Source organism: Triturus cristatus, chromosome 6, assembly GCF_964204655.1.
Source record: "Triturus cristatus chromosome 6, aTriCri1.1, whole genome shotgun sequence".
Lineage (NCBI taxonomy): Eukaryota > Metazoa > Chordata > Amphibia > Caudata > Salamandridae > Triturus > Triturus cristatus.
The window spans coordinates 1,232,271,407-1,232,297,456 of NC_140589.1; the positions used below are offsets into that span (position 1 = coordinate 1,232,271,407).

Below are 26,050 nucleotides of genomic sequence, written 5' to 3' on the forward strand. Positions count from 1 at the left end.
GAGGGATCTTTACAGAAATACAGAATTACTCTCCTTTGAGAAATGTAATGAGGAGTTTGTTCTACCTCAAGGTCACTTCTTACTACATAGAGCACTCACGAAAGCAATACGCAAGCACTGGTGTATGGGAACTACTGAACCCCCATCACAGAGCTGCATTGCATAGCTCTCTCTGCGGGCACCATAAAAGCAGTATCTTGCCTGTATAGGGCACTGAATGCAGACCAGCAACACCCATTGGAGAAGCTACGCTGTCAGTGGGAGGCGGATCCGGACACCCCGATCACAATAAAGGACTGGGACAACATACTAGCTTGAGTTCCTAAGGTTTACAGAAATGCGCGCTTCATGCTCATTAACTATTACGTCCTGCATGGGTCCTATGGGTCCTATCTGACCCCTGAGCACATAGGCAGATATTTTCTGATAGCTGATGCGGCCTGCCCCTTCTGCGGAGAGATAGGGGTGCTCTTGCTCCATATGTTTTGGGCTTGCCGGAGACTTCATGAGTTCTGGGAAGGAGTCTTAAATGCAGTCAAGGGGACTATCGAGAGGGAGATCCTAATACCCCGGAGCACTGTTTACTGGGATGGTTTCCCCATAAATTGAAGACTAAAGTCACAAGCAAATCCAAGACCTTGCGTTTTCCTTGCAAAACGTGAGATAGTGAGGAATTGGAAGTCCCTGGGGGGTGTCCCCACCTACATGTATGGAGGAGGGAACTGTTGAAGTGGACCGGCTATGAGGAGCGAATAGTGCTGCAGGAGGCTAAGAGGGGATAGGGGAACATAAAGGTGGCCCAAGCCTGGGAGGTACCGGTGGAGGGCCTGAACAGGACATGCCTGAGGGGTCGCATCCGGGGTCTCCGCGAATGCCCCCTAGAGAGCGTACTCCCTCACTTGCTAGACCCGATACTTAACTCTTTTAAGGCACCCGCTGCAGATACGTTTGTCTATGGCTGCTCAACCCTTTTCAAATATGAGAGAAATATGCTGATAACACCACAAATAGGCTCGCTCATGCTGCATGGTACTGACTCATGGATGGGGGGGGGGGTGAAGGGACCAGTTCTCAGCTCGATTTTGTGTCACTTCATGTCTTGATCTTATGTATGTATAGTGAAATGACTATGGAGTCGACCTGTATGGCTCCGCTGTGCTGACGTGCTACAGTGTATACAACCTAAATAAATCTGATTACAAAATAGACAAGACCATGATTGCAACCTCACTTACTTACTCTTCTAACCCCAATGTTAGTAATCCTTGTGCTAGAACCATGCTAAAGGTTAAGGCTAGTCCAGGTTATGTTTATCGTGGTATTTAGGTTTTTTCGATGCAGCAATATGGCGATGTGGTAGCAGCTAAAATGGTGCATATAGAAGTACTATAATAAGGTAATTCGATGTGTACTACCTTTGAGTGACTATTATATTTTAGAACCAACCTATGTACTAGGGTGTATTAGGTTAGTTCACAAAACAACTAATCACTGTGGGTTGTATAACAACCTTCTTCCTAATGAATATTCATTAGGCAAGTCACAATTTGCTACCCCCTGTGACTGGCTACCGTCACAGGAATGGTGTTCTGCAAGGGGCGGCAAACCATCAGCACTATGATTGTATGCTAAAAACCAAACATTTTCTTGAAGGCAGTCCAAGATCCTAAAAGGATTTGCAATTGCTTTTAAAAAAAAATGTTTTCTGTTTTGGAAATCTCAAATGAGAGCAGGCAGTGGTAAGGCGAAGGTGTCCAAAAGTGACTTCTTCTCATCTGCAAATGAGCTATCACCCCAAACTTGGGAGTCTGGAATGAATCAATTGTTTGTCACCTGGATTACAGTCGCAAACCATTGAGACATAGGTTACAGAATCGCAATTTGAAAGGGGCGCCCCTTACACATACTTTTCAGATTGAGATTCAGTAATGATTTCTAAAACCAGTTTACGATTCGGTGGAAAATTCTGAAATCGCAATATGGGATTAGTACATATTTAAAAAGAGTTCTAGTGATCACAAACCCTGTACTTTACTAAATCAGATGGTTAGCACCCGCAAAAACCCTCTGTACATCTGACCGCTACTTTCACTACACTAGAACAATTTTATCAGTGCCTTAACATTACCAGTGAATAGGTGGTTAACAATGTGGAGAGAGAAAAATATATAAAACCAAAGTAATCAGAAATTCAAAAAGGTGTTCAGTATCAAATGTAAAAGACTTTAAAAATCAAACATATATAAAACATAAAAAGCTGAAAGTCTAAACTATTGATTAAAAGTTGAGATGAGGTTGCCTGATCCAGTCTAAGGCACTTAGTTCACCTAAAAGGCCACACTGCTTTGTAGTTCCTAGGTTTCCCCAAGGACCTGGGCGTTTTGGATGACTTAAACTGAGGGCTTGGTATGCAGACAGACTCTGGACACCCCCAAAGGATGGGTCAGCTATTAGAACAGCTAGCTCTACGGTGCCACTACCATCCCCCTGTATTCTACAGTAGTGTGTGTAGTTTCTGGCAACCACCGAACATGACAACCCTAAATTCCTCAAGTATCGTGGAAACAATACAGTATCTTTTTGCACAGTCACTCGTGTTTGCTTTTCCTCAGAACACACATAGAATGATGACTGGAAAGGTTACAATACATTTTTTACTGGTTAAGTGTCAGTCTAGTGTGAAACATATTAGCTGCAACAATCAAAAGATGGGAGCATACGAATGTGATCGCTAGTACCAATATTGTAAATAGCAGATACATTTCTATCATATTGCTAATAATATGAATAAAACCAGATTACATAAAACAATAGCATTTACGTACTCCTATGATGCGTAGCCTGCCTACATGTACCTAGCCTAGATATGTTGGTGAAGCATGTGTATTTAAATGCTAGGTTTATGTCCTAATGGAGCCAAGAATTCCCTGGGGAAGTGCTAACCCCTCACCTGTTGGTTCTTAATAAAGGACCCCGTCTATGCGTCGAGGATGGCACCCTGCAAGGGATGTGAGGTCTCTGCTTGTCCGGAGGATGAGCCTGCAGAGTCTCGGTCCAACCTGGAAGGAATTCTCCTCTGCCCTTTCTATGGGGGAGTGAGGGTCTTTTATACTAAAGTGACCACTCATGGTTTTTCGAGAATCAATATTTTTTTTTTTTGCAGAGTTTTATATAGCGCGAACTTGACCCGAATCCAATCAGGTATCAGAGCGCTTTACATAGCACCAGTTACGTTACATGGGGACACACATTCATTTTTTTGTTTGTTAGGCACGGGGAGATTAAGTGATTTGCCCAGAATCACAGGAAGTTCAGCGTCATTACTGAGACTCAAACCCAGTTCCCCAGGTCCAAGGTTGAGCGCCCTAGCCGTTAAGCCAACTCCTCTCCTGTATTTTGAAAACATTCACTAATCCCTTGTTAATCCTTTTCTTAACACCTTGACTGCGGCGTGAATTCAGCCGCGGTGCTCGTGATTTATTGAGTGGGCAGGGTTCGGACGGCCCCCGGCCATCCTCCGCACACGCCCACTGCGACTTCGGACGGCCAGGGGCCGTCCGACGTATGGAATGGGTTCAACAAAACACTCATTCACAGCTGGCTGATAGCCATGGATGGAAAAAATGGTGACCGTTGTACAGAATAAATCTGCTGTGCCGGAGGACATGTTCATGTACGCCAGGTACAGGGATTAAGATAGGCTGCCAAGAGCCCGTTGTCGAAAAGACAGAAGGAGCTACTAGGTAAAAGGTCACCTATATAGAAGTGATTTATCGTGTGGATGGGACAAACTGTATGTGGCTTGTATGTCCACGGTCGGACTATCCTAAAGGACATGATAACACATTCCCCAAACAATCTAAATGAAAGAACAATCTAAAATAAGCAATTTATAAAATAAGTAATGTATAAAAGGCACATATGAGGCCCATAACGAAGAATCGGTAGGGAGAATTGTCATGGTTTGGGTGTAACAAAAGGCACAAACATTCCTGACACAGGATCTGCACACAAAAGGAAGCAGATAGCAATCAGGTTGGGGAATCTTCCAGTCAAGTTGAACAAAGTTTGCTAGTGTACCGTTCACGTATGAGTCACGTCCAAATGTTTCAACATACCTAAATGACCTACTACAGCATAAAGATAATGTTGAGTCCTGAGGCAGTGTGTTGATCAATTCATTTATTGTTCATGCTCCTAACCTTGAACTAGCCTTGTGTTAACCCCTTCAGCGCTGCGCGGATTCCCCCGCGGTGCTGAAGGGTTCTAGCGCGGGCGTGGTCATGACGGAACGGTTCCGTCATGAGCACAGCTCAACCGATGCTCATGACGGAACCGTTCCGTCATGAGCATCGAAGGGGTTAAATAGCAGCCTCACCCATTGCAAGATCATCCACAAATACTAGAACTGGGGGTAATACATCTCCCTCTATGGATCTAATGCTAGCAGTCTTATCAGCGCTCTCAACATATTTGTGTATGGTACTGTAGAATTGTCCCTTGGTGTTATAAGCATAGAGAGACGAGATCTGATTCCATTCCCGATTTCCTGGAGTCAGGAAAGGCTCCGGTTTGGTGCACTCAAAGAAACTTTGCACATTCCTCTCTGCCAGTTTGGCAGCATGTTCCTTGGCCTTGGCCTCGAATATCTCCTTCTCCTTCTCCATGTAGATCTTCCAGAACTTGAGTTGCAGAAAACTGACTGGGGAACGACAATGGCTGATGCATGTGCATAGTAGAGTAAATGACATGACGCTGGCGATCAGGATCCAGCCCAACACCTGTAGGATAGATCAATAGGTTATTGAACTTACATTATCATGTACTTCCAAGACAGCCGCATTTTGTTTTTACTAGGCACTGCCGCATTGAGACAATTAATATTTATATTGGGCTTTGCCAACACACATTCACAGTTCTGAGATTTAATCTTTCAGGCAAATGTTAGACTACCCAAAAGATTCACGCTAGTCCCAAAGCTTTGAGTTCGCTTCAAAATAGCACTACAAGCTAAAAGAGTGGACAGACATGGAGCTCCAATTCTCCAGAACAGACATATACGTCTTACCAGTACTACTATTGTTTGATCTCGCTGGTCTCCCCATCTTTAGAATGGACTTGTGGTGCAAGGATTTCAGTTTGCCAATTTGGCTTCTCACAGCCGAGATGCTGTGCTCACCCTCACTTGGAATTTTAACAACACCTTGTCGCGTGCATCTAAACTTGCCTCCCAACACCTTGGTTTTATCCCTTCCCAGGCAGCCTTCCAGCAGCTGGTTTTACTCTGCAGTTCCATACACAGCCCAGGAGTATATTGTAGTCATTGGACAATCTGCTGGTGACTCCCTGTCAAGCAGCCATGGCTCCTTCAAAATGAAGACATTAGACTGAAGGACAGCAATAATTAGGACCAAGACTGTCAAACAGAGTGAGCGTATGGAATGTGGGGAGGCCAATATAAGCATGCAGCTTAGGACTCATGGAATACATCTATACCTGCAGCTAGCTACCAGGCCCAAGGCTATAGAGAAAAGGAAGGTGGAGAATTTTCATTTCACACACACCCTATTGGAAACTCTCACACCTATATGGAATAAACCACTTGAACCGGTCAATTGAACAAAGCACCCCAAAAGGTTTCTTCACAGTTTTTTTTCTCCAACCTAAAAATGCTTCATCCTGGGGCATCTCGCTAATATGGGCACTGTGGGTTCCACTCGCCTTAATTTCTGCCTCTCTTTTCTACTATACAAGCAGATAATAATGAGCAATTTGTTACTATTAGAATAGTAGAAAAAATGCTGACCCAGGCAAGCAGCAGTCTGAGGCAGGCACGGTCATTTGTGCCTGGCTATGGCAGGTCCCTGAAAGTGCATGCACCGGCCATCAGACAGACTATCCAGACCTGGTGAAGTCCCAGCCTTGGCCATCAGGTGATTTAGGCTTTAGCCCTGCAGTGCCGGGGGCTACACATAAATCAGCAGGTCACAACACCCTGTCCCAACACAGAGTTAGGAAACGGCGGTGTGACAAAGCAAGAGGTTGAAAACAGTAGCCTGCACAGTACATCAGCATGGACCTTGTGATACCAGCCCCATGCTGATATACAGTGCAAGCTACAGCTCTCAGCTTTCTGTTTTCGGTGTTAACTCCAGATGGAGCACCAGCAGCTGAGGAGGAACATGTGCAGGCAGCTGAGGGCAAGTAAAATTGCTCTTAAGTTAAATGTGTGTGTGGGAATGTGTGTGCCTGGCGTATTCACTGGCGTTTGCATTAAGTATTGTACCCCACTATTTTCAAATGTCACTGGCTGATGCTAGCATCACCAGCTACTTGGTGGAAGCCTTGCCTCTAGTTTTCCTTATTCTGATTTCGCATCTTGTTACGCACTAAAGTGTTTTATTTCTGGTATTGTATCATGCCTTCTAGAATCTTGGGGGCATATTTACCAGAACAGTGGCGCAGGGCAGCGCCACAAGCTACCTTGCTGCACTGCCCTCTGTCACAGGAAAAGGGGAGGAATTCACCGTATTTATCCAATCCGATGCATTCCAGTTCTTCCTCCCTGCGCTGGTGCCATTTCGTCAGCCTAGCGTTAACGCAGGCACCCTTGCACCATGGTCCACGGGTGTCTGCGTTACAGGCAGGATTGGTCTTGTGCAGGAAGGGGCACATTTCAGCACAAAAACAATCAATTTAGGTGTTTTCCTCTTTCTATATGTGCTGCATTCTGCAGCACAAATAGAAAGGGGAAAAGTCGAGGAGAAAAAAAGATATTTCTCCTCGTTACGCCTCACCTGGGTAGGATTACAAGTCCTTGCAAATCTGGGACTGCATCAAACAGCATGGCAGTTCTGTGAGAATACCCACCGCAACCCCCATGGAACGCCTCCCTTGAGCAAAATAAGGCAACGCAGCGATATGCACTACGTTGCGTTACTCCATATTTGTGAAGCCATTCAAAGCCACACACAAAGTGGCTTTGCATGGCTTCATAAATATGACTGAGAGGTTTGTATTTTTCATGTACCACTTTGCATGGTGCAAACATGGCGCAAACTCCTCATAAATATGCCGCTTGGACTTTATAGCCCTTCTCTTGAATACAGTGAAGCATTACTACACCTTGGATGTGCAACCTTATGCCTCAATCTGGGAACTGGTGTTCTGTAAAACATATTTAGCATGGACTTTCAGTACACCAAAAAAATGCCACTGTATCTCTATTAACCAAACAAGCACAGCTGCGGCAGTCTGTGTTCCAAGGCAGAATGGAGCAGAGCCACAGAGCCTCCATCTGCAATTTCAGGTGTGGCCCAACAGAGGCAGCAGAAACACAGATTCGGGCTGCACAGCCAATGGCTAGCAGAAGAATATGGGCCTCTAGCAAAGGCCAGCAGAATAAAGGAATATATATATATATCCTGGCAATGTAAGATGTGCTTGTTAACATGAGTGCCGGAGTAAGGGGGGTAGCATAATAACAATAGATGATGGGGCATCCTTGGTTCAAAGAGGATTAAGAAAAAATAAAAGACATCCAAATTAGAAAATGAACATATAAAGCAACAGTAAAAAGAAAATCAGTGGACAAATAGTGACTAGAAAATTCTTTTTAAAAGTGACTGAACCCTTTAAATGTGTATTGAGCAGGACAGGTCTTTTCAAAGCTCTCCCATAATATAATCCGTTTCACGGTGTTCAGATGTTCCTTTATCCCCTTTGTAACTCCGCCATCCTTGCGCCCTTCGATAACTAGTGACATTTATCTCTATTGATAATCAAGGGGAATGGATCACTTGTACCTTGCACCAGGGTTCGGGTAGTTGTTTCCGATATTTGGTAAAAAACCCTCATTCACGTAAGGCAGTTCTTGGGCGGTATATCTTGATTCTCCGCCTTGATATTAAAGACGTGACAGCATCATCAAAGGGTTTTTCCCATGCTTCCTCCATCCCTGAGGCAACCACTGGGTGTTCCAGTAGTGATCAGGGAAAAAAATAAAATAAAAAAGTGAGAAGTGCTCAAGTGGTGTGACTAGTTATGTTAAAAAATTCCTCATGCTACCTGTATTCAATTTTTATTCCGTTAGGTGCAGGGGAAAAAAATGTAAAAAGCAGCTAGTTGCAGAAAGGACGTTTTAGGAATCCGCTGCAGTTTTAGTCTGAGTGGTCGGTCGACATGTTTCAGCCACTTGTGCTGACGCTGTTTTCCTGAGCAGGAAAACAGCGTCAGCACAAGTCGTGGCTGCAACGGAACCGCGTATTATCGCAATCCTGTTTGCCCTCAAGGAGTTCTAAACTGGAACCTCGAAGGTATTATCCTTTATGAAGTTCATACGAGTAGTATTTGAACTTACAACCTGATTTTGGATACCATCCATATCTCTCACACTTTACTTCCACCTGAGGTCCTGAAGAAAGCCCCCTGACCCACAAGGGCAAACTAGGGGCTGAAACATGTCGACCGACCACTCAGACTAAAACTGCAGCGGATTCCTAAAACGTCCTTTCTGCAACTAGCTGTTTTTTACATTTTTTTCCCCTGCACCTAACGGAATAAAAATTGAATACAGGTAGCATGAGGAATTTTTTAAAATAACTAGTCACACCACTTGAGCACTTCTCACTTTTTTATTTTATTTTTTTCCCTGATCACTACTGGAACACCCAGTGGTTGCCTCCGGGACGGAGGAAGCATGGGAAAAACCCTATGAAGATGCTGTCACGTATTTAATATCAAGGCGGAGAATCAAGATATACCGCCCAAGAACTGCCTTACGTGAATGAGGGTTTTTTACCAAATATCGGAAACAACTACCCGAACCCTGGTGCCAGGTACAAGTGATCCATTACCCTTGATTATCAATAACTAGCTGGAAGCCGAATGGATCACAGCTTCTTCTATTTCCCTACCCTTGATTAAAATAGACATTTATCTCTAGTCATCAAACTTGCTCATCAAATTGTAAGTAGGAACTTCCTTGAATTTCGTGAGAGACATACAATTGTTAAAAAAATGTGTGTATTCCTACTCCAAGAACCCAAGGACAATATTACAGAAGTTTGTACTGTGGCAAAAAAAGCATGGCAAAAAACTTTGCCTAATTGTCGTTACTTTGCACCTCGGAATTTGGTTAACAAAATAACAGAACGTTTTTTAAAACAGGGATGTAAATTGAGAGAGTGCAAAAGTTAAAAAATATATATATACCCAAAGAGGGATCTCCTACCGGTCGATTGTGATCTGCCAGTAGCTCGGACGGGAAACATCCTTTACCCCGCATGCTTTACTCCACATGCCCTTACCCCGCTGTTTTTACTCCACAAAAACTTTTACAACGCATGGCTTTTCACTGCAAAACTGTTAAAACCCATTCCCCAAAGTAACGCCCCCCCCTGGAGTTAGAATAGTAATTGCGTTGGAATGGGGAATGCGTTGTAATGGATTGCATTGTAAAGCCCTGCGTCATAAAAGTTTTTTGTGGAGCAAAAAATGTGAGGTAATGGCATTCGGAGTAAAAATGCAGGGTAAAATGTCCTATTCCTCGTAGACACCCTGTATTTTCTTTCACCCTCGTATAGCCAGTCTCTATTATTTTGTTTAATTTCAGGCCTCATAGCAGCCTTTGCCCGTCCTCAAACCAGCAGCTCTGATTTTCTTAATTGAGCTTAGTTGGGGCGGGGCTGGCAGAAGCATGTGACGTCATTGCTGAAAGCCTGACACCCAGCACGAGCAGTTTTAGAATCGCGCACCTCCCTTCTGCAGCCGGGCACTGCGATTCCACGGTGCACACCTGTGTGGCTAGTGTGGCGAAGCAGCAGCCTTGACACTGGAGCTTTATTATAAGGCCCAGGATTTCTGGGTGGATAATGTGCAAGTGGTGTGACGCAGGAGTGCACTCAGTGAAATTCTGCTATAAAAGGGGATGATGGACGGAGCATTTGAGTAAATCAAACACTCACCCCCAGTCAACTGATCTGGGTTTAATCCATCGTCGTTCTTTAGCTCACTCCACCACCACAGTTTAGACATGGCCATATGCAAATCAGTCTGACCCTGTGCCTCAAGGGAACAGTCCAGCCCGAACTGCCAAGCCATGTCTTCCCTGGACTGGAAACAAGCATCCTGGGACCGGTTTCGGGTTCACAACCCTCATCAGCCAGGCTATCTTAAATCCAGTGGCAAAGTGAGCAAGAGGTGGTTTGGTTTGCTGATTGCATCAGCATGGCTTGCAGTGAATACCTTTGCAATCCATTGCGCATTTTAGTACCAGTTTCAGTACATGTGATCTTTCAGCTGGTTGCAGTTAGCGGTTAATAATGAGTTCTTCGCTGCTTTTAGGCATTTGCAGTCCTCACGGCCGAGGGGAAGGGAACAGCGCACTGTTGCTTCAATGCGAGGCATTTTATCAAATGAAACAGGAGACCCATTTACGCGTTCTTAACAGCATGTGTCACGGTAAGCGCGCAACGTATTATTTAATGTTACAAACAAGACCCCAGTGATTAGAGTAGGTGAGGAATTGCTCAGTATTAGTGGAGTTATGCGATGTGATTTATTTAGTGTGAACATTGCTGGTATTAACACACAAGTTATGACCACTGCCTTAGTTCGTTTTGCAAGAGGTTTTAGTACAGCTTGAACACATGTTAAATTTGGTCGCGGTGCATTTTGTTTATTGAATCACGAGTATCATTATGGCACTGATTATTATTATTTCTTGTATCTTAGAAACCCCCGAAGAAGGGATTGTTCCCGAAATGCATTGGGTGATTTGAATAAAAGAGTGACATGTGGAAACATTGATGTTCCTGCGTTTTATTGAGCAGCTAAAGAAAAGTGAATGAGTATAATGGATTGACGAAAATGAAAGAGAAACAAAGGATAATTATACCTGATTAAAAAGTGGAAGAATAAATACAGTCGATTACGGATTCAATGCATTGGATTCATTCTAATAGGTAGTGCAGCTTAATGGGAATCGTAATGAGGCTCCCTCGTGTTTCTACTATTTTGCAGCGCAAGTGGGCAGAGTGCGGAATAAGCGAGCACACCGACAAAGTTGAAATTGTGGAGGAAATTAACAATGGAATTAAGCAAGATTACAGCGGTGTGCATCTCAACACCATGTCTGTGTTATTGAATGAACTTTCTGCCCTTCGTTGAGATTGCACCCAGAATTCATTTTTGAGTGAATAAAGGACTAAAGAACATTGAATAGCGTTCAACAACATTGCATATCCAGGAATCATGTTTCCCTGTCATCCAAGATCGTGTTTATAATGGAACTGTTTTTCTATATAACCGAGTTGATTCAGTTTGAAAATATGTGTTAATACTTAAATATTTGCAACAATGAAAGAACTTTTTTAAAAACATTTAAAGATTCTTTGTAATATTCACACTGGACATTCGCGGTAGAGCGTAATTCAGATGTCAGGTTTTAGTTATACATTCACAGGGGCATTGTGGGTGAGGTGGTTTGGTTTGCTGATTGCATCAGCATGGCTTGCAGTGAATACCTTTGCAATCCATTGCGCATTTTAGTACCAGTTTCAGTACATGTGATCTTTCAGCTGGTTGCAGTTAGCGGTTAATAATGAGTTCTTCGCTGCTTTTAGGCATTTGCAGTCCTCACGGCCGAGGGGAAGGGAACAGCGCACTGTTGCTTCAATGCGATGCATTTTATCAAATGAAACAGGAGACCCATTTAAGCGTTCATAACAGCATGTGTCACGGTAAGCGCGCAACGTATTATTTAATGTTACAAACAAGACCCCAGTGATTAGAGTAGGTGAGGAATTGCTCAGTATTAGTGGAGTTATGCGATGTGATTTATTTAGTGTGAACATTGCTGGTATTAACACACAAGTTATGACCACTGCCTTAGTTCGTTTTGCAAGAGGTTTTAGTACAGCTTGAACACATGTTAAATTTGGTCGCAGTGCATTTTGTTTATTGAATCACGAGTATCATTATGGCACTGATTATTATTATTTCTTGTATCTTAGAAACCCCCGAAGAAGGGATTGTTCCCGAAATGCATTGGGTGATTTGAATAAAAGAGTGACATGTGGAAACATTGATGTTCCTGCGTTTTATTGAGCAGCTAAAGAAAAGTGAATGAGTATAATGGATTGACGAAAATGAAAGAGAAACAAAGGATAATTATACCTGATTAAAAAGTGGAAGAATAAATACAGTCGATTACGGATTCAATGCATTGGATTCATTCTAATAGGTAGTGCAGCTTAATGGGAATCGTAATGAGGCTCCCTCGTGTTTCTACTATTTTGCAGCGCAAGTGGGCAGAGTGCGGAATAAGCGAGCACACCGACAAAGTTGAAATTGTGGAGGAAATTAACAATGGAATTAAGCAAGATTACAGCGGTGTGCATCTCAACACCATGTCTGTGTTATTGAATGAACTTTCTGCCCTTCGTTGAGATTGCACCCAGAATTCATTTTTGAGTGAATAAAGGTCTAAAGAACATTGAATAGCGTTCAACAACATTGCATATCCAGGAATCATGTTTCCCTGTCATCCAAGATCGTGTTTATAATGGAACTGTTTTTCTATATGACCGAGTTGATTCAGTTTGAAAATATGTGTTAATACTTAAATATTTGCAACAATGAAAGAACTTTTTTAAAAACATTTAAAGATTCTTTGTAATATTCACACTGGACATTCGCGGTAGAGCGTAATTCAGATGTCAGGTTTTAATTATACATTCACAGGGGCATTGTGGGTGAGGTGGTTTGGTTTGCTGATTGCATCAGCATGGCTTGCAGTGAATACCTTTGCAATCCATTGCGCATTTTAGTACCAGTTTCAGTACATGTGATCTTTCAGCTGGTTGCAGTTAGCGGTTAATAATGAGTTCTTCGCTGCTTTTAGGCATTTGCAGTCCTCACGGCCGAGGGGAAGGGAACAGCGCACTGTTGCTTCAATGCGAGGCATTTTATCAAATGAAACAGGAGACCCATTTAAGTGTTCTTAACAGCATGTGTCACGGTAAGCGCGCAACGTATTATTTAATGTTACAAACAAGACCCCAGTGATTAGAGTAGGTGAGGAATTGCTCAGTATTAGTGGAGTTATGCGATGTGATTTATTTAGTGTGAACATTGCTGGTATTAACACACAAGTTATGACCACTGCCTTAGTTCGTTTTGCAAGAGGTTTTAGTACAGCTTGAACACATGTTAAATTTGGTCGCGGTGCATTTTGTTTATTGAATCACGAGTATCATTATGGCACTGATTATTATTATTTCTTGTATCTTAGAAACCCCCGAAGAAGGGATTGTTCCCGAAATGCATTGGGTGATTTGAATAAAAGAGTGACATGTGGAAACATTGATGTTCCTGCGTTTTATTGAGCAGCTAAAGAAAAGTGAATGTGTATAATGGATTGACGAAAATGAAAGAGAAACAAAGGATAATTATACCTGATTAAAAAGTGGAAGAATAAATACAGTCGATTACGGATTCAATGCATTGGATTCATTCTAATAGGTAGTGCAGCTTAATGGGAATCGTAATGAGGCTCCCTCGTGTTTCTACTATTTTGCAGCGCAAGTGGGCAGAGTGCGGAATAAGCGAGCACACCGACAAAGTTGAAATTGTGGAGGAAATTAACAATGGAATTAAGCAAGATTACAGCGGTGTGCATCTCAACACCATGTCTGTGTTATTGAATGAACTTTCTGCCCTTCGTTGAGATTGCACCCAGAATTCATTTTTGAGTGAATAAAGGACTAAAGAACATTGAATAGCGTTCAACAACATTGCATATCCAGGAATCATGTTTCCCTGTCATCCAAGATCGTGTTTATAATGGAACTGTTTTTCTATATGACCGAGTTGATTCAGTTTGAAAATATGTGTTAATACTTAAATATTTGCAACAATGAAAGAACTTTTTTAAAAACATTTAAAGATTCTTTGTAATATTCACACTGGACATTCGCGGTAGAGCGTAATTCAGATGTCAGGTTTTAATTATACATTCACAGGGGCATTGTGGGTGAGGTGGTTTGGTTTGCTGATTGCATCAGCATGGCTTGCAGTGAATACCTTTGCAATCCATTGCGCATTTTAGTACCAGTTTCAGTACATGTGATCTTTCAGCTGGTTGCAGTTAGCAGTTAATAATGAGTTCTTCGCTGCTTTTAGGCATTTGCAGTCCTCACGGCCGAGGGGAAGGGAACAGCGCACTGTTGCTTCAATGCGAGGCATTTTATCAAATGAAACAGGAGACCCATTTAAGCGTTCTTAACAGCATGTGTCACGGTAAGCGCGCAACGTATTATTTAATGTTACAAACAAGACCCCAGTGATTAGAGTAGGTGAGGAATTGCTCAGTATTAGTGGAGTTATGCGATGTGATTTATTTAGTGTGAACATTGCTGGTATTAACACACAAGTTATGACCACTGTCTTAGTTCGTTTTGCAAGAGGTTTTAGTACAGCTTGAACACATGTTAAATTTGGTCGCGGTGCATTTTGTTTATTGAATCACGAGTATCATTATGGCACTGATTATTATTATTTCTTGTATCTTAGAAACCCCCGAAGAAGGGATTGTTCCCGAAATGCATTGGGTGATTTGAATAAAAGAGTGACATGTGGAAACATTGATGTTCCTGCGTTTTATTGAGCAGCTAAAGAAAAGTGAATGAGTATAATGGATTGACGAAAATGAAAGAGAAACAAAGGATAATTATACCCGATTAAAAAGTGGAAGAATAAATACAGTCGATTACGGATTCAATGCATTGGATTCATTCTAATAGGTAGTGCAGCTTAATGGGAATCGTAATGAGGCTCCCTCGTGTTTCTACTAAAGTGAGCAAGGGACCCACGTCTGGGCATACCCTGCCAATTTAGGGTGAACAAAGCGATACCAAAGGGGATGATGGGCGGAGCGTTTGAGCAATTCAAACACTCACCCCCAGTCAACTAATCTGGGTTTAATCCATCATCATTATTTAGCTCACTCCACCACCCCAGTTCAGACATGGCCATATGCAAATCAGTCTGACCCTGTGCCTCATGGGAACAGTCCAGCCCGAACTGCCAAGCCATGTCTTCCCTGGACTGGAAACAAGCATCCTGGGACCGGTTGAGGGTTCATAACCCTAATCAGCCAGGCTATCTTGAATTCAGTGGCAAAGTGAGCAAGGGACCCACGTATGGGCATACCCTGCCAATTTAGGGCGAAAAAGGTACTTTCGTTTTTTGTTTTTTTAAATGGGAAACTGTGAATGAATTTCATTGATGTTACCAGACCTAGTTGAACAGATTGACTTTTCTCTTTTCTTTCCGCTTTTTTTCCCAGGAAGTGTAAATGTATATGTACTTATTTCTGGCATGTAATAACTTTTGCTCTATAAAGGAGAGAGTAGAGTGAGTTTGCAAATAAAAGTACTTCCGTTTTTAACTCACCAGAAGCTGATGAGATAGGAAGGTTTTTATTTATTGAAATGCCAACATGAAACTTCTTCTTCTCCGTGCATGTTTAAGAGTGAACTATCTGTTCATCTTAAGAGCTTGTAATATAATTGACAGTTGTATTGAAGTTGCCTTGATGGTCTGACTTGTCTTTCTTGACTCACCTTTTTTCCACGCTGGAAGTGTAAACTGGATCAAGAAAGAAAGCCAGCCCGTTGGGGGCAACTTCAATACAACTGTCAATTATATTACAAGCTCTTAGACATGCACAGCACAGAAGAATGAAGTTTCATGTGGGCATTTCAATAAATAAAAACGTTTCTCTCTCATCAGTTTCAATTGAGTGCAAAACAGCACTCCTTTAATTCAATTCAATTCAATAAAAATATATCCATAAAAGCACATGCACAAGCACATAGCAGCATGAGAATACACAAGTTATTGTTAGTCATAAGAACAATATAAAAACAAATTCAATGAAAGCATTACATAAAGATGCATCATATTATTAACGGATACAACAGTTTTCTGGTTAATGCCCACTTTGTGTATGCCATTCATGATCATTATAAAAGATTTAATGCAAGTCTACAGAGAGTGTCCATTAGTTTCTGTTAATCGTAGTAACAGTATAAATATTAATTTGATAAGAACACCTTTCATAAAGTACGCATCGTATTACAAGCACGTACTGCGACTTTCAAAAAGGAGCCTACACGGAGGAGTAATTCATCATCTTCCTGTGTAAGAATTTTCATGTAAGCAGCTTCAAGATGAACAGGCAAGATTTTTTTTTTTAAAACGGTATCCAGAGCCATTTTGCATATTTTATATAGAATTTACAGAAAAATAAAAAGTGGAGTATCGTTTGCCCTCTCCGTCCGTCGCGCGGGCATCAGAGATGGTCTAAATTAGCTTTGTACCCAAGGGGGAAACTGAGTAAGAATTTTACTGTGTCTGCCCTTGAGCGAAAAACGAGTCCCCTCTCCCAGCGGCCTATTGGTTTTAGGAGATAATTAGATGGCATATGTGAAACATCCTCAATAGACATATAGGTTACCACAGTTGTTCCCTTGACCTCTCTTTCGTGTCTTGCTTTACTATAATATGCATATGGGGCCATCAGAACGTCTTTTTTGTTCATACTATCTATTTCAATTGGGTTTGAAAAGAGCTGTTCATGGCACAGCACAGAATAATGAATGTTTTATGTAGGCATTTCAATAAATAAAAACCTTTATATCTCATCAGTTTCAATTGAGTACATAACAGCGCTACTTTAATTGCAAGCTCACTCCTCTCTCTCCATACTATAAAGTATGGTGACAACACAAATCATTGTCATCCTTATAAGTGTTTCTAGGGCACTCAATGTATTTTGTTCAAACCACAGTTTTGGATCCATAGACCTTGGGTTTAAAGTCAGTGAATTGGATTTGGAGGGGTCTCTAGGAGTAATGCACAAGTTGCACGGCCTTTAGTAGCACGCAATGATTTTCAGCGATCAGAAGTAGCTCTCACTACATGAAAAGGTTGGAGACCCCCACCTAGTATATGGCCAACCCTTTATAGAAAGAAAACCACACAAACTGGTTTTTTACTCGTTTTGCCACTTGATTAAAAAAGGGACAACTTGATATTGCCTCACCTAGCCCCATTTAATCAACAAGCACTGGCAAAGCCAAATAGGTTTCATGTTTTTTTAAGGTGTGCCGATCAAGAATGTGCATGATGTACAAATGTCAAACCGAGTACAGCACAGAAAAAAGCATCTAAAAGTGGATGCTATACAAAATAATGCAACCCTTACTGTTTCGTTCACTTTTTGGATGCTTTTGTTGGAACTCACTTACTTGTGCCACTTGTTGACTGATTTATGATGCAATATAGTCCCTCATGTTCTCCAACGGTGGTGGAAGGACACACACAAACAGAATATAGAAAAACTGTGAGACTAAAACACACGTGGATTAAGCCAAGATTTTATTTTTTATTGTATCTATTTTAAAATGTGCAGTTACCAAAAGGAAAGAGTAACCTGGCGCTAGCTACGTCTACAACAATCACTCGCATTGCAACACAGCAATTAGAGAGAAACCTGTCTAAATAAATGGGTTTTCAACTGCTTCCAGATACTCTGAAGATCAGTGTTGGCATGTGAAAATAGAAGGAGAGAATTCCAGGCATCAGCCATGAGTACCAAGTGTGAATGCTGCAAATGCGAGGGACGACCAAAATGTTAGTCTCTATAGAACTAAGAGACTTTTCAGATATATAGTGACAGAAGATCTTGCACAAGTAGGCTAGTGAAGTCCCGTAAAGCACCATGTGGCAGATGCATAGTGTCTTGAAAAGACATCTTTTGCAGATCTGCAGGCAATGTAAAGAGGACAAATAGGCTGTGATGCGGGCTTTTTGTTTCAAACTGAGGATTAACTAGGAAGCAGTTTTTTATAGACATTGTAGTCTGTTGGTAAAATAGACGGCTAAACTAAATTAGGGAAAATTGCTGTAGTCCAATTGCAAAATAATAAATGATTGGGCAACTCTCTTTCAGTGATAATTAGGAACAATTAAATGTTTTTTTCTGATGATGTAAAGAATACAAAACAAGTAATGGAAAGCATATCTTTTTGAGAAATGGCTGTGCATGAAAAATAATCCCAAGATTGCAAACCACAGAAAAATGATCGGAAGAAGGACCGGGTGGGTGGAGGGGAGAAGATCTACATCGAGTGGCCAACAATTCCTTAGCCAAGCAGAGTGGTAACCGAAAACCCCATTTTCAGTCTTCTCAGGGTTCAGTCTGAAAGAGTTCATCCACCTGGTTACTGCACACATGTAGTCTTAAAAATTTGATTTGAAAGAGTTTCTCCTGACGTCTAAGTGTACTATGAGATGTGATTCAAGGGCGTAGCAATAGAAGTTCATCCCAAAGGAGCGTGTAGGGTTGGCCAAGGGAGTGAGATAAATGTTGAAGATTTACGATCAGAGCTGCACCCAGAGGCACTTCTAATGGAAGAATGAAAGACACATTGATAAATATCTAATAAACTGGAGGATTCTATGAACTTAAAATGTTGACATTTCAGAATACTTACTATAACTTTCCAGGAAAAGGGAGTAGTGAAATAGCCTGTAGTTGGCCATTTACATTAGATTTAGCCGTCTGCTTTATCAGGAATGGCGTTAACTGTGTTTTAGGTGATTTTTAAAATTTTTGTACCAGCAGGGACATTAAAATGCCAGTGATCCCAGTATAAAACCAGCCAGGGGACAGACCTAATCTGAAGAGAAAGTGACACCACTGCCTTCCAGCCAAAACAAACTTTGAAAGACAATCAGACAAGCTCTTCCTTTTCCATCATCCATCAGCACCAGAGCGGTCAACACTGCAGTTGACATCATCCATCGGCATAGGAAGTGACACGCTGGATTCCCAACAAAACATCATAAAAGAAGAAGCACGTAAGAGGACTTAATTTCCCATCACCCAACTGCACACAGTGACATCACTGATTTCCTGCCAAAACCATCTTTAAATGTAGCTAACTAGAGGACTTCATTACCCATGACCCATCTGACGCAAAATAATCTTTGAAAGAATAAACTAGGCAAGTAGACTTTATTTCACATCATCCATTAGCACAGGACAAGCTTACATGTCAGCACAGGCAGAGTTACCCGCTAAAACCATCTTTATGAGAAGCCAAGCATAGGGACTTCCTTTCCCATCATCCCTCTGCACTGAAGTTATATAATTGTTTTCCTGACTAAATCATCTGTGGAGGAAGAAGTCAGGCTAGAGGACTTCATTTTCCTATCATACATCTGCCCAGGAAGTGACATTACTGGTTTCCTGCTAAAACCTTCTTTAAAATGCGAAGCCAGGGAAGAGGACTTAAGTTCCCATCATCTATCTCTAGCTAGTATAGAATACAATACACCTGTCAATAATAGAGCAAAGGCTATACACTTTAAACCTAAAAACTGGGTAATGATATTTTGTATACTGAGTATGTAAATACAGCAAACATAATGTCAAATTAGTTGGTGCCATGCTTGACCAGGTGAAAATACCAGAAGCATATGCAGCACAAATGAAGCAAATGCACTGCACTGCTATTTTTGCAGCATTGTAAATATTTTGCAATATCCACCGTGGTCTACTAAAATGTGAAAGCACTTTACTCATGATGGTTCCTCTCAGAAGTCTTTGAAAGTGTAGGAGTACAAAAGCATCAGTATTGTTATAGTTACGGTGGCAAATGGTGCCAGTTTAAGGGATTTTCTTGTATTTGAGGCTTCTGTCCTGGGTTGCTCACAGAGCTATATCGGGATGCTAAATGACCTTTTGCTCGTTATCAGGGCCAGACTGGAGAACCAAAAGCAAACCTGGAAAAAATGCTCAGACCAGCCCGCTCCCTTTGTCTCCTCCTGCAATCTGTCTTTCCATCCATCTATTTTTCTCTCTACTCCACTCCCTCTCTGGTCGCTTTCTCTCTATGTTCCCTCTCTTGAAGCCTCCCCGCGCCATCTGCAATAAACCGTGGGGAGCTGGGGATAGTTAAAGATGCACCAGGATCATCAGAAGCTCTGAACCTCCGAACAGGCAGCATAGCTCAGAGCATCCATAACACTATTCTTGAAATGCTACACCTTACGGAACACTCTCTCTCTAAAATCAAGCTCACTCAAAAATCAGTACTCTATCCCCAAATCAAGCATTTCCATCAACCCATGTCACTGGCCAATAGACACTATCGCCCTTGGAAACAACTTAACTATCTATCGGTGGATGAAACACTAGCTCTTCTATTATCTTACGAGGCAACAACTGCTGCTTCCAGTCCCCCTGAAAAGAAAGACAATGACAACATTCATACAGTCTAAATCAACACAAATAGAATGTCCACATTCAGAAACAGAGGGGTAAACAGTAACAACTTAACGCGAGGAACCCTTATCCACCCCAAATCACTACATAACCCCTGGGAACTCAGCCTCACAGCTCTCTGGTCTCCTACTTAATCGCCGATCAGCAGTGAAGCATGCTTCCGACATCGCCGCATTCATCCTGAGTCAAGAAATCGACGTGGCAATCTTTACCGAATCATGGCTCAATGAAGCATCATCGCCCTGCCTGGATTTATTGGTTCTTCCAGACTACAACCTCGTAAGGCTTGAAAGGCAAGTAAAAAAAGGGGAAAATATTGCTAGCATCTCCGCTCCGACCTCTCTGTTACCGAACTTCGCTCGTATCCTCCTGACTCCTGCGAATATCTCACACTCTTCATAAATAATGACTCTAACCAATTGTGCAAACTGCACACCTTCTACCAACCCCGAGTAACAATGACCCATTCATCGACCACCTCGTGGAAATCATTACAGCAAATCCCTACCCCCACCCCCACCCACTCCAATGATATATTCCTAGTAGACTTTAATCTTCAATGGAACGACCTTAATGACAGTCAGGTCAACATCCTTAAAGATTTCCTAGCTGAACGATCACTTACTCAAGCCTGCACTCTCTGACCAATCACTTACTCAAGCCTGCACTCTACCAACTCACATGAAAGGCTCCACATTGGATTGGATCATCTTAAAGGCAGAGGCGGTCAGGCTAACCTCAATTGCTCCTTGCGACTGGTCAGACCACCACGCTATTACCTTCCTAATACCGTGCGGACATAAGAAAAGATCTGCACAATTAGTGAAACCAGGACTCTGGCTCAGGGACACAAAAAGCCTAGACTTTGAGAAGCTGGCAGCACGATGCGAGAAGGATCTCCCGCCTCCCCCAAGCTATCAAATGTTAGCGAATTTACTGAGCAACTCCACAATGTCTGATATAATTGACTCTCTAGCCTGGCTAAAACTAAAAAGAATTCAGGTTAAAGACAAAAATCACTGGTTTAATGGGTCCATAAACAATTAAAGGAGAAATCTTCGGCTAACAGAAAGGAATTGGAGACAACACCCCTCTGCCTCCCAACTAAAACTTCTCAGAGAGATCAGAAATGCGTACAACAAGAGCATACTCAAATTAAAAAAATAATTCTTTAGATTGGAACTGGAGAACGCTAAGAACAGACCTCATAAGCTCTTTGAAATGGTAGAACATCAATCAAACCAACTGAAAACACCACTGAAGGAGCAACAAAATCCCTAATAACCTGTGATGAGTTCTCCTTCTTTACAGCCCAAATCAACTATTTGGGAAACAAGCTGAATTCTGCCACTAGCGTCCGTTCTCCTCTTTGGGCAACACATCTCTCTACACATTCCCACCAGGCAGTACCCAAAAACACAAGCGCACTGGACTACCTTCAATTTATAGGATGACCATACCATCTCGAAAATTCTATCCTCCATAAAACCGAACAACCACTTCAATGCCCCGCTCCCCTCCAACTGCTTGGTCGCAACCAACCAATTTATCATACCCATCTGGACTACAATAAATCAACACTTCCCTAATGCAAGGGTCCATACCGGACTCTCTAAAAGCTGGTGCAGTCAAACCCATCTTAAAAAAAAACACACGGAATCCTGCTGAACTAGACAGTTTCAGACCAATATCTAATATTCCTCTACTAGCAAAAGTACTTGGAAATGTGTGCAACAACAGCTTAGCCAACACAATTCAACCTGCTAGACGAATACCAAACTGGTTTCAGGCCAGATCATAGCACTGCTACAACTATTCTCCATATAGGAGATGACGCCCTTCAAGCTTTAGACCAAGGCAAAACGTGTTTAATTCTTTTGGACCTATCATCGACATTTGAAACAGTTAACCAAGAGAAGTTACTAGAACAGCTTCAAACTATGATGGGATTAGGCGTAGACTTTCTCGAATGGTTTAGATCCTTCCTATGGGACCCCTCCCATAGATTCTTAGTCAATTGAAATCTATCCTCTCCTTCTCCGATAACGATCGGAATCCCCCAAGGTTCAACTCTCTCCCCAACTCTTTTTAACCTCTATCTGGAACCGTTAGCTGAAATAATGTGTATCTCCAACATCTCTTTCCACATGTATGCTGATGACACACAGATCTATATCAAAATTTCATCCCTAGAGGATATCAAATCAATGAACTAGGCTCTAAAGCTGATTGTACAATGGCTCGCCAGCTACCAGCTCAAACTAAATGCGCAAAAGCTGAATTCTTACTAAATTCCCCTTCGACCCACAGAGCAGGACACACCCTCGACCCCATCTTCGCAGCAGGAAACAGCATACAATTCAGCCACACAACACAGCCGCCATGGATCGACCACCACTGCATACACTTCGCCATCAACAAACCCAAGGCACCCAAACCAGCCCCACGCCCGCCTCGAAGGAACTGGAGCAAGGTTACCGACAAGCAACTTAACTCCACCCTCACCGAGACAACCACACCTGGGCACCAGATGCAAACGACGCAGCCAGAGAACTCCACACCAGGATCTCCAACTGCACAGATGAGCTCGCCCGCTACGCAACCCCGACACACAACGCCTCAGGAAAGCCGCCTGGTTCACCACCGCTCCAGGCAGACGCCTGGAGAAGAACTGGAGAATCACCAAGACACCACCTACAAGGACGCCATGACGGACTACCACAACCAGATCAGAGCCACCAAGAGGAACTTCATCCACAACAAAATCCTGGCCAACTCCAACAACTCCAAGGAACTTTTCAGTGTCATTGAAGAACTCACCAACCCACGCATCGAAGCCACACACATCACCCCACCCCAAGACCTCTGCGACAAGCTTGGAACCTATTTCCACCTCAAGATCATAAACCTCTACGACAACTTAATCGACCATCCACCAGGCACCACAGACGGCCCCTCGTCCCCCAGAATCACCAGCCAGCCCTCCATCTCCAACTGGACACCGATCATGGCCGAAGACACCGCCTCAACTATGAAAAGCATCCACTCGGGGGCCCCCACCGACCCCTGCCCCCCTCACATCTACCACAGAGCCGCGGCCGCCATCGCACCTGAACTACAACGCACCATCAACACCACCTTCAAAACAGGCACCTTCCCAGATGACTGGAAGCGCGCAGAAGTCAGACCCCTGCTCAAGAAGCCCACAGCTGACCCCACCGACCTCAAGAATTATTGCCCCATCTCGCTCCTCTCCTTCACAGCCAAAGTTGCAGAGACAACAGTCAACAGGAAACTGACACGATTTATTGAAAAGAACGCCGTTCTCGGCCAGTCCCAATCTGGATTCCGAAGCAACCACCGCACAGAGCACGCCCTACTCGCCGGCACAGACATCTGCACCCTCCAGGACCAAGGCCACTCCACAGCCCTCATCCTACTCGACCTATCAGCAGCCTTCGACACCGTCTCCCACCACACACTAGTCACCAGTCTACACGCCGCAGGCATACATACAAGGAACAGCCCTGGACTGGATCCGATCATTCCTCACCGGAAGCAGCCAAAGGATCAGACTCCCACTCTTCTTCTCCGACCCCACGAAAATCACCTGAGGAGTCCCACAGGGTTCATCCCTGAGCCCCACCCTCTTCAACATCTACATGGCTCCCCTCGAAGCCATAGTCCGACAACACGGCCTCAACATCATATCATACGCTGATGACAGCCAGCTCATCCTCTCCCTCACCAAAGACCCCACCACTGCCAAACTCAACTTCCAGAAAGGAATGCAAGACGTCGCAGTCTGGATGACCAACAGCTGCCTGAAGTTCAATGCTGAGAGGACAGAAGCCCTCGTCCTCGGTACCACCCCTTCTGCATGGGACAGCACCTGGTGGCCGACCGCCCTCGGAAGCCCACCTACCCCCACAGACCACGCGAAGAACCTCGGCATCGTACTCGACTCATCACTCACCATAAACCAACAGGTCAACGCCGTCACCTCCAGCTGCTTCAAAACCCTCTGCATCCTCCGCAAGACCTTCAAGTGGATCCCCCCTGAGTCAAGGAAGACAGTCACCCACACACTCATCACCAGCAGACTGGACTATGGAAACGCACTCTACACCGGCATCAACAAGTCCCTACTCAGCAAACTCCAAACAATACAGAACACCGATGCCATACTCGTCCTCAGCATCCCCTGACACGAACACATCAGCCAACACCTACGAAGAATCCACTGGCTCCTCGTGGAGAAAAACAAATACCTACACAACAACAGACCCAAATACCTCAATGACAGAATCAACTTCCACATACCCAACCTCGCACTGGCTGAAATCCTGTGCATCCACAGAGCCAGAGCAGGCGGAAGATCCTTCTCTCACATTGCAGCCAAGACCTGGAACGAGATACCGGCTGACATCAGACGTGCCCGCTCACTGAACACCTTCAGGAAGACCCTCAAGAACTGGCTCTTCGGTGATACAGATCTGCGCCTTGAGACCCTCACGGGTGAGTAGGGCGCATACAATTCCCTGATTGATTAAAAGTTCCACTGACATACTGGAATGGACCTATTTGATCACTGCGCTGAACTGCACTCCGACCATAGTGGACTCAGCAAAGTTACACTAGGAATCACATTGGACACCAACCTGAACATGCGAGCACACATCAACTCACTGGCCAAAAATGCCAGGTTTCACCTGAGCTACCTGAGAAAACTAAAACCATTCCTAGATACATCAGACTTAAAATGGCAGTACAGGCATTAGTTATCTCAAGGATTGAATATGGATGCTCAACTGTCTCTGGCCTACCAAAGATCTCAACGTGCCCCCCTAAAAGCTTGTCTCAATGCGGCTGCTAGACTCTTAACAGGCTCAAAAAACTTCAACCACATCTCCCCGCAACTGAAGGCACTGAACTGGCTTCCATACGAAGCCAACTCAAATTGGCCTGTTTCACACACAAAGCGTTACACTTGAATTCTCCTGCGTATCTTGCCCAGAAAATCGTGGTATATGGAGGAGGCAGGCACTCCCGGTCTGCCAGGGACTTTGTGCTGAAACCACCCTTCTATGGCAAAAGAAAACATACAATAGAGCTTCCTCTGGGGCAGCTCCCTAGAATCTGGAACTCATTGCCGCCTAACATCAGAAGAATACCTTCTTTGTCAAGATTCAAAAAGGAAGCTAAGAATCTCCAAATGGGCAAATTCCTTCCATAAACACTCGCAGTGCATATACAGATCAGCGGCCTAGTAATATGCTTTTGCTTCTTACTTGAACTCTACCCATGTAAGCCGGTCTTGATATAATTCCTGTAACTGTGCGTTTCTTGTACCATGGTTGTTTGCGCATCATTTTGCATCATTCGTATTTCACTGTGACTTTATTGGGCAGAGGCTGGTGTTGTACAGTCCTCCTCTGCACCCTCTAACGTCTGTTTTATCTCCCTCTAGGATACCCATGATCGCCTATTCCTACTCTTTGTAAATAGCTTATTATCTCTGCAAAGTGTTCTCATGATCGCCTGTTCCGAATCTAGTAAATAACTTATCCCCCCCAAGTGTACTCATGATCGCTTATCCCTACTCTTTGTAATAGCTTGTTATATCACCTATTCCAAATCTTGTAAACAACTTGTTATACCTGTAAAGCGCTCCGATACCATAATGGGTCA

General features: G+C 43.3%; 1 protein-coding gene across 1 annotated transcript in view; it reads right to left on the minus strand.

The window, feature by feature from the left end:
- Nucleotides 1-2,636: 2,636 nt before the first annotated feature.
- CALHM6 (calcium homeostasis modulator family member 6) overlaps nucleotides 2,637-26,050 on the minus strand; it is a 53,809-nt gene continuing 30,395 nt past the window's right edge. Inside the window, exon 2 of the mRNA XM_085612169.1 lies at nucleotides 2,637-4,781. Within this exon, the coding sequence (XP_085468295.1) occupies nucleotides 4,362-4,781 (420 nt within the window). The 3' untranslated portion in view covers nucleotides 2,637-4,361. The remainder of the gene's footprint in view (nucleotides 4,782-26,050) is intronic.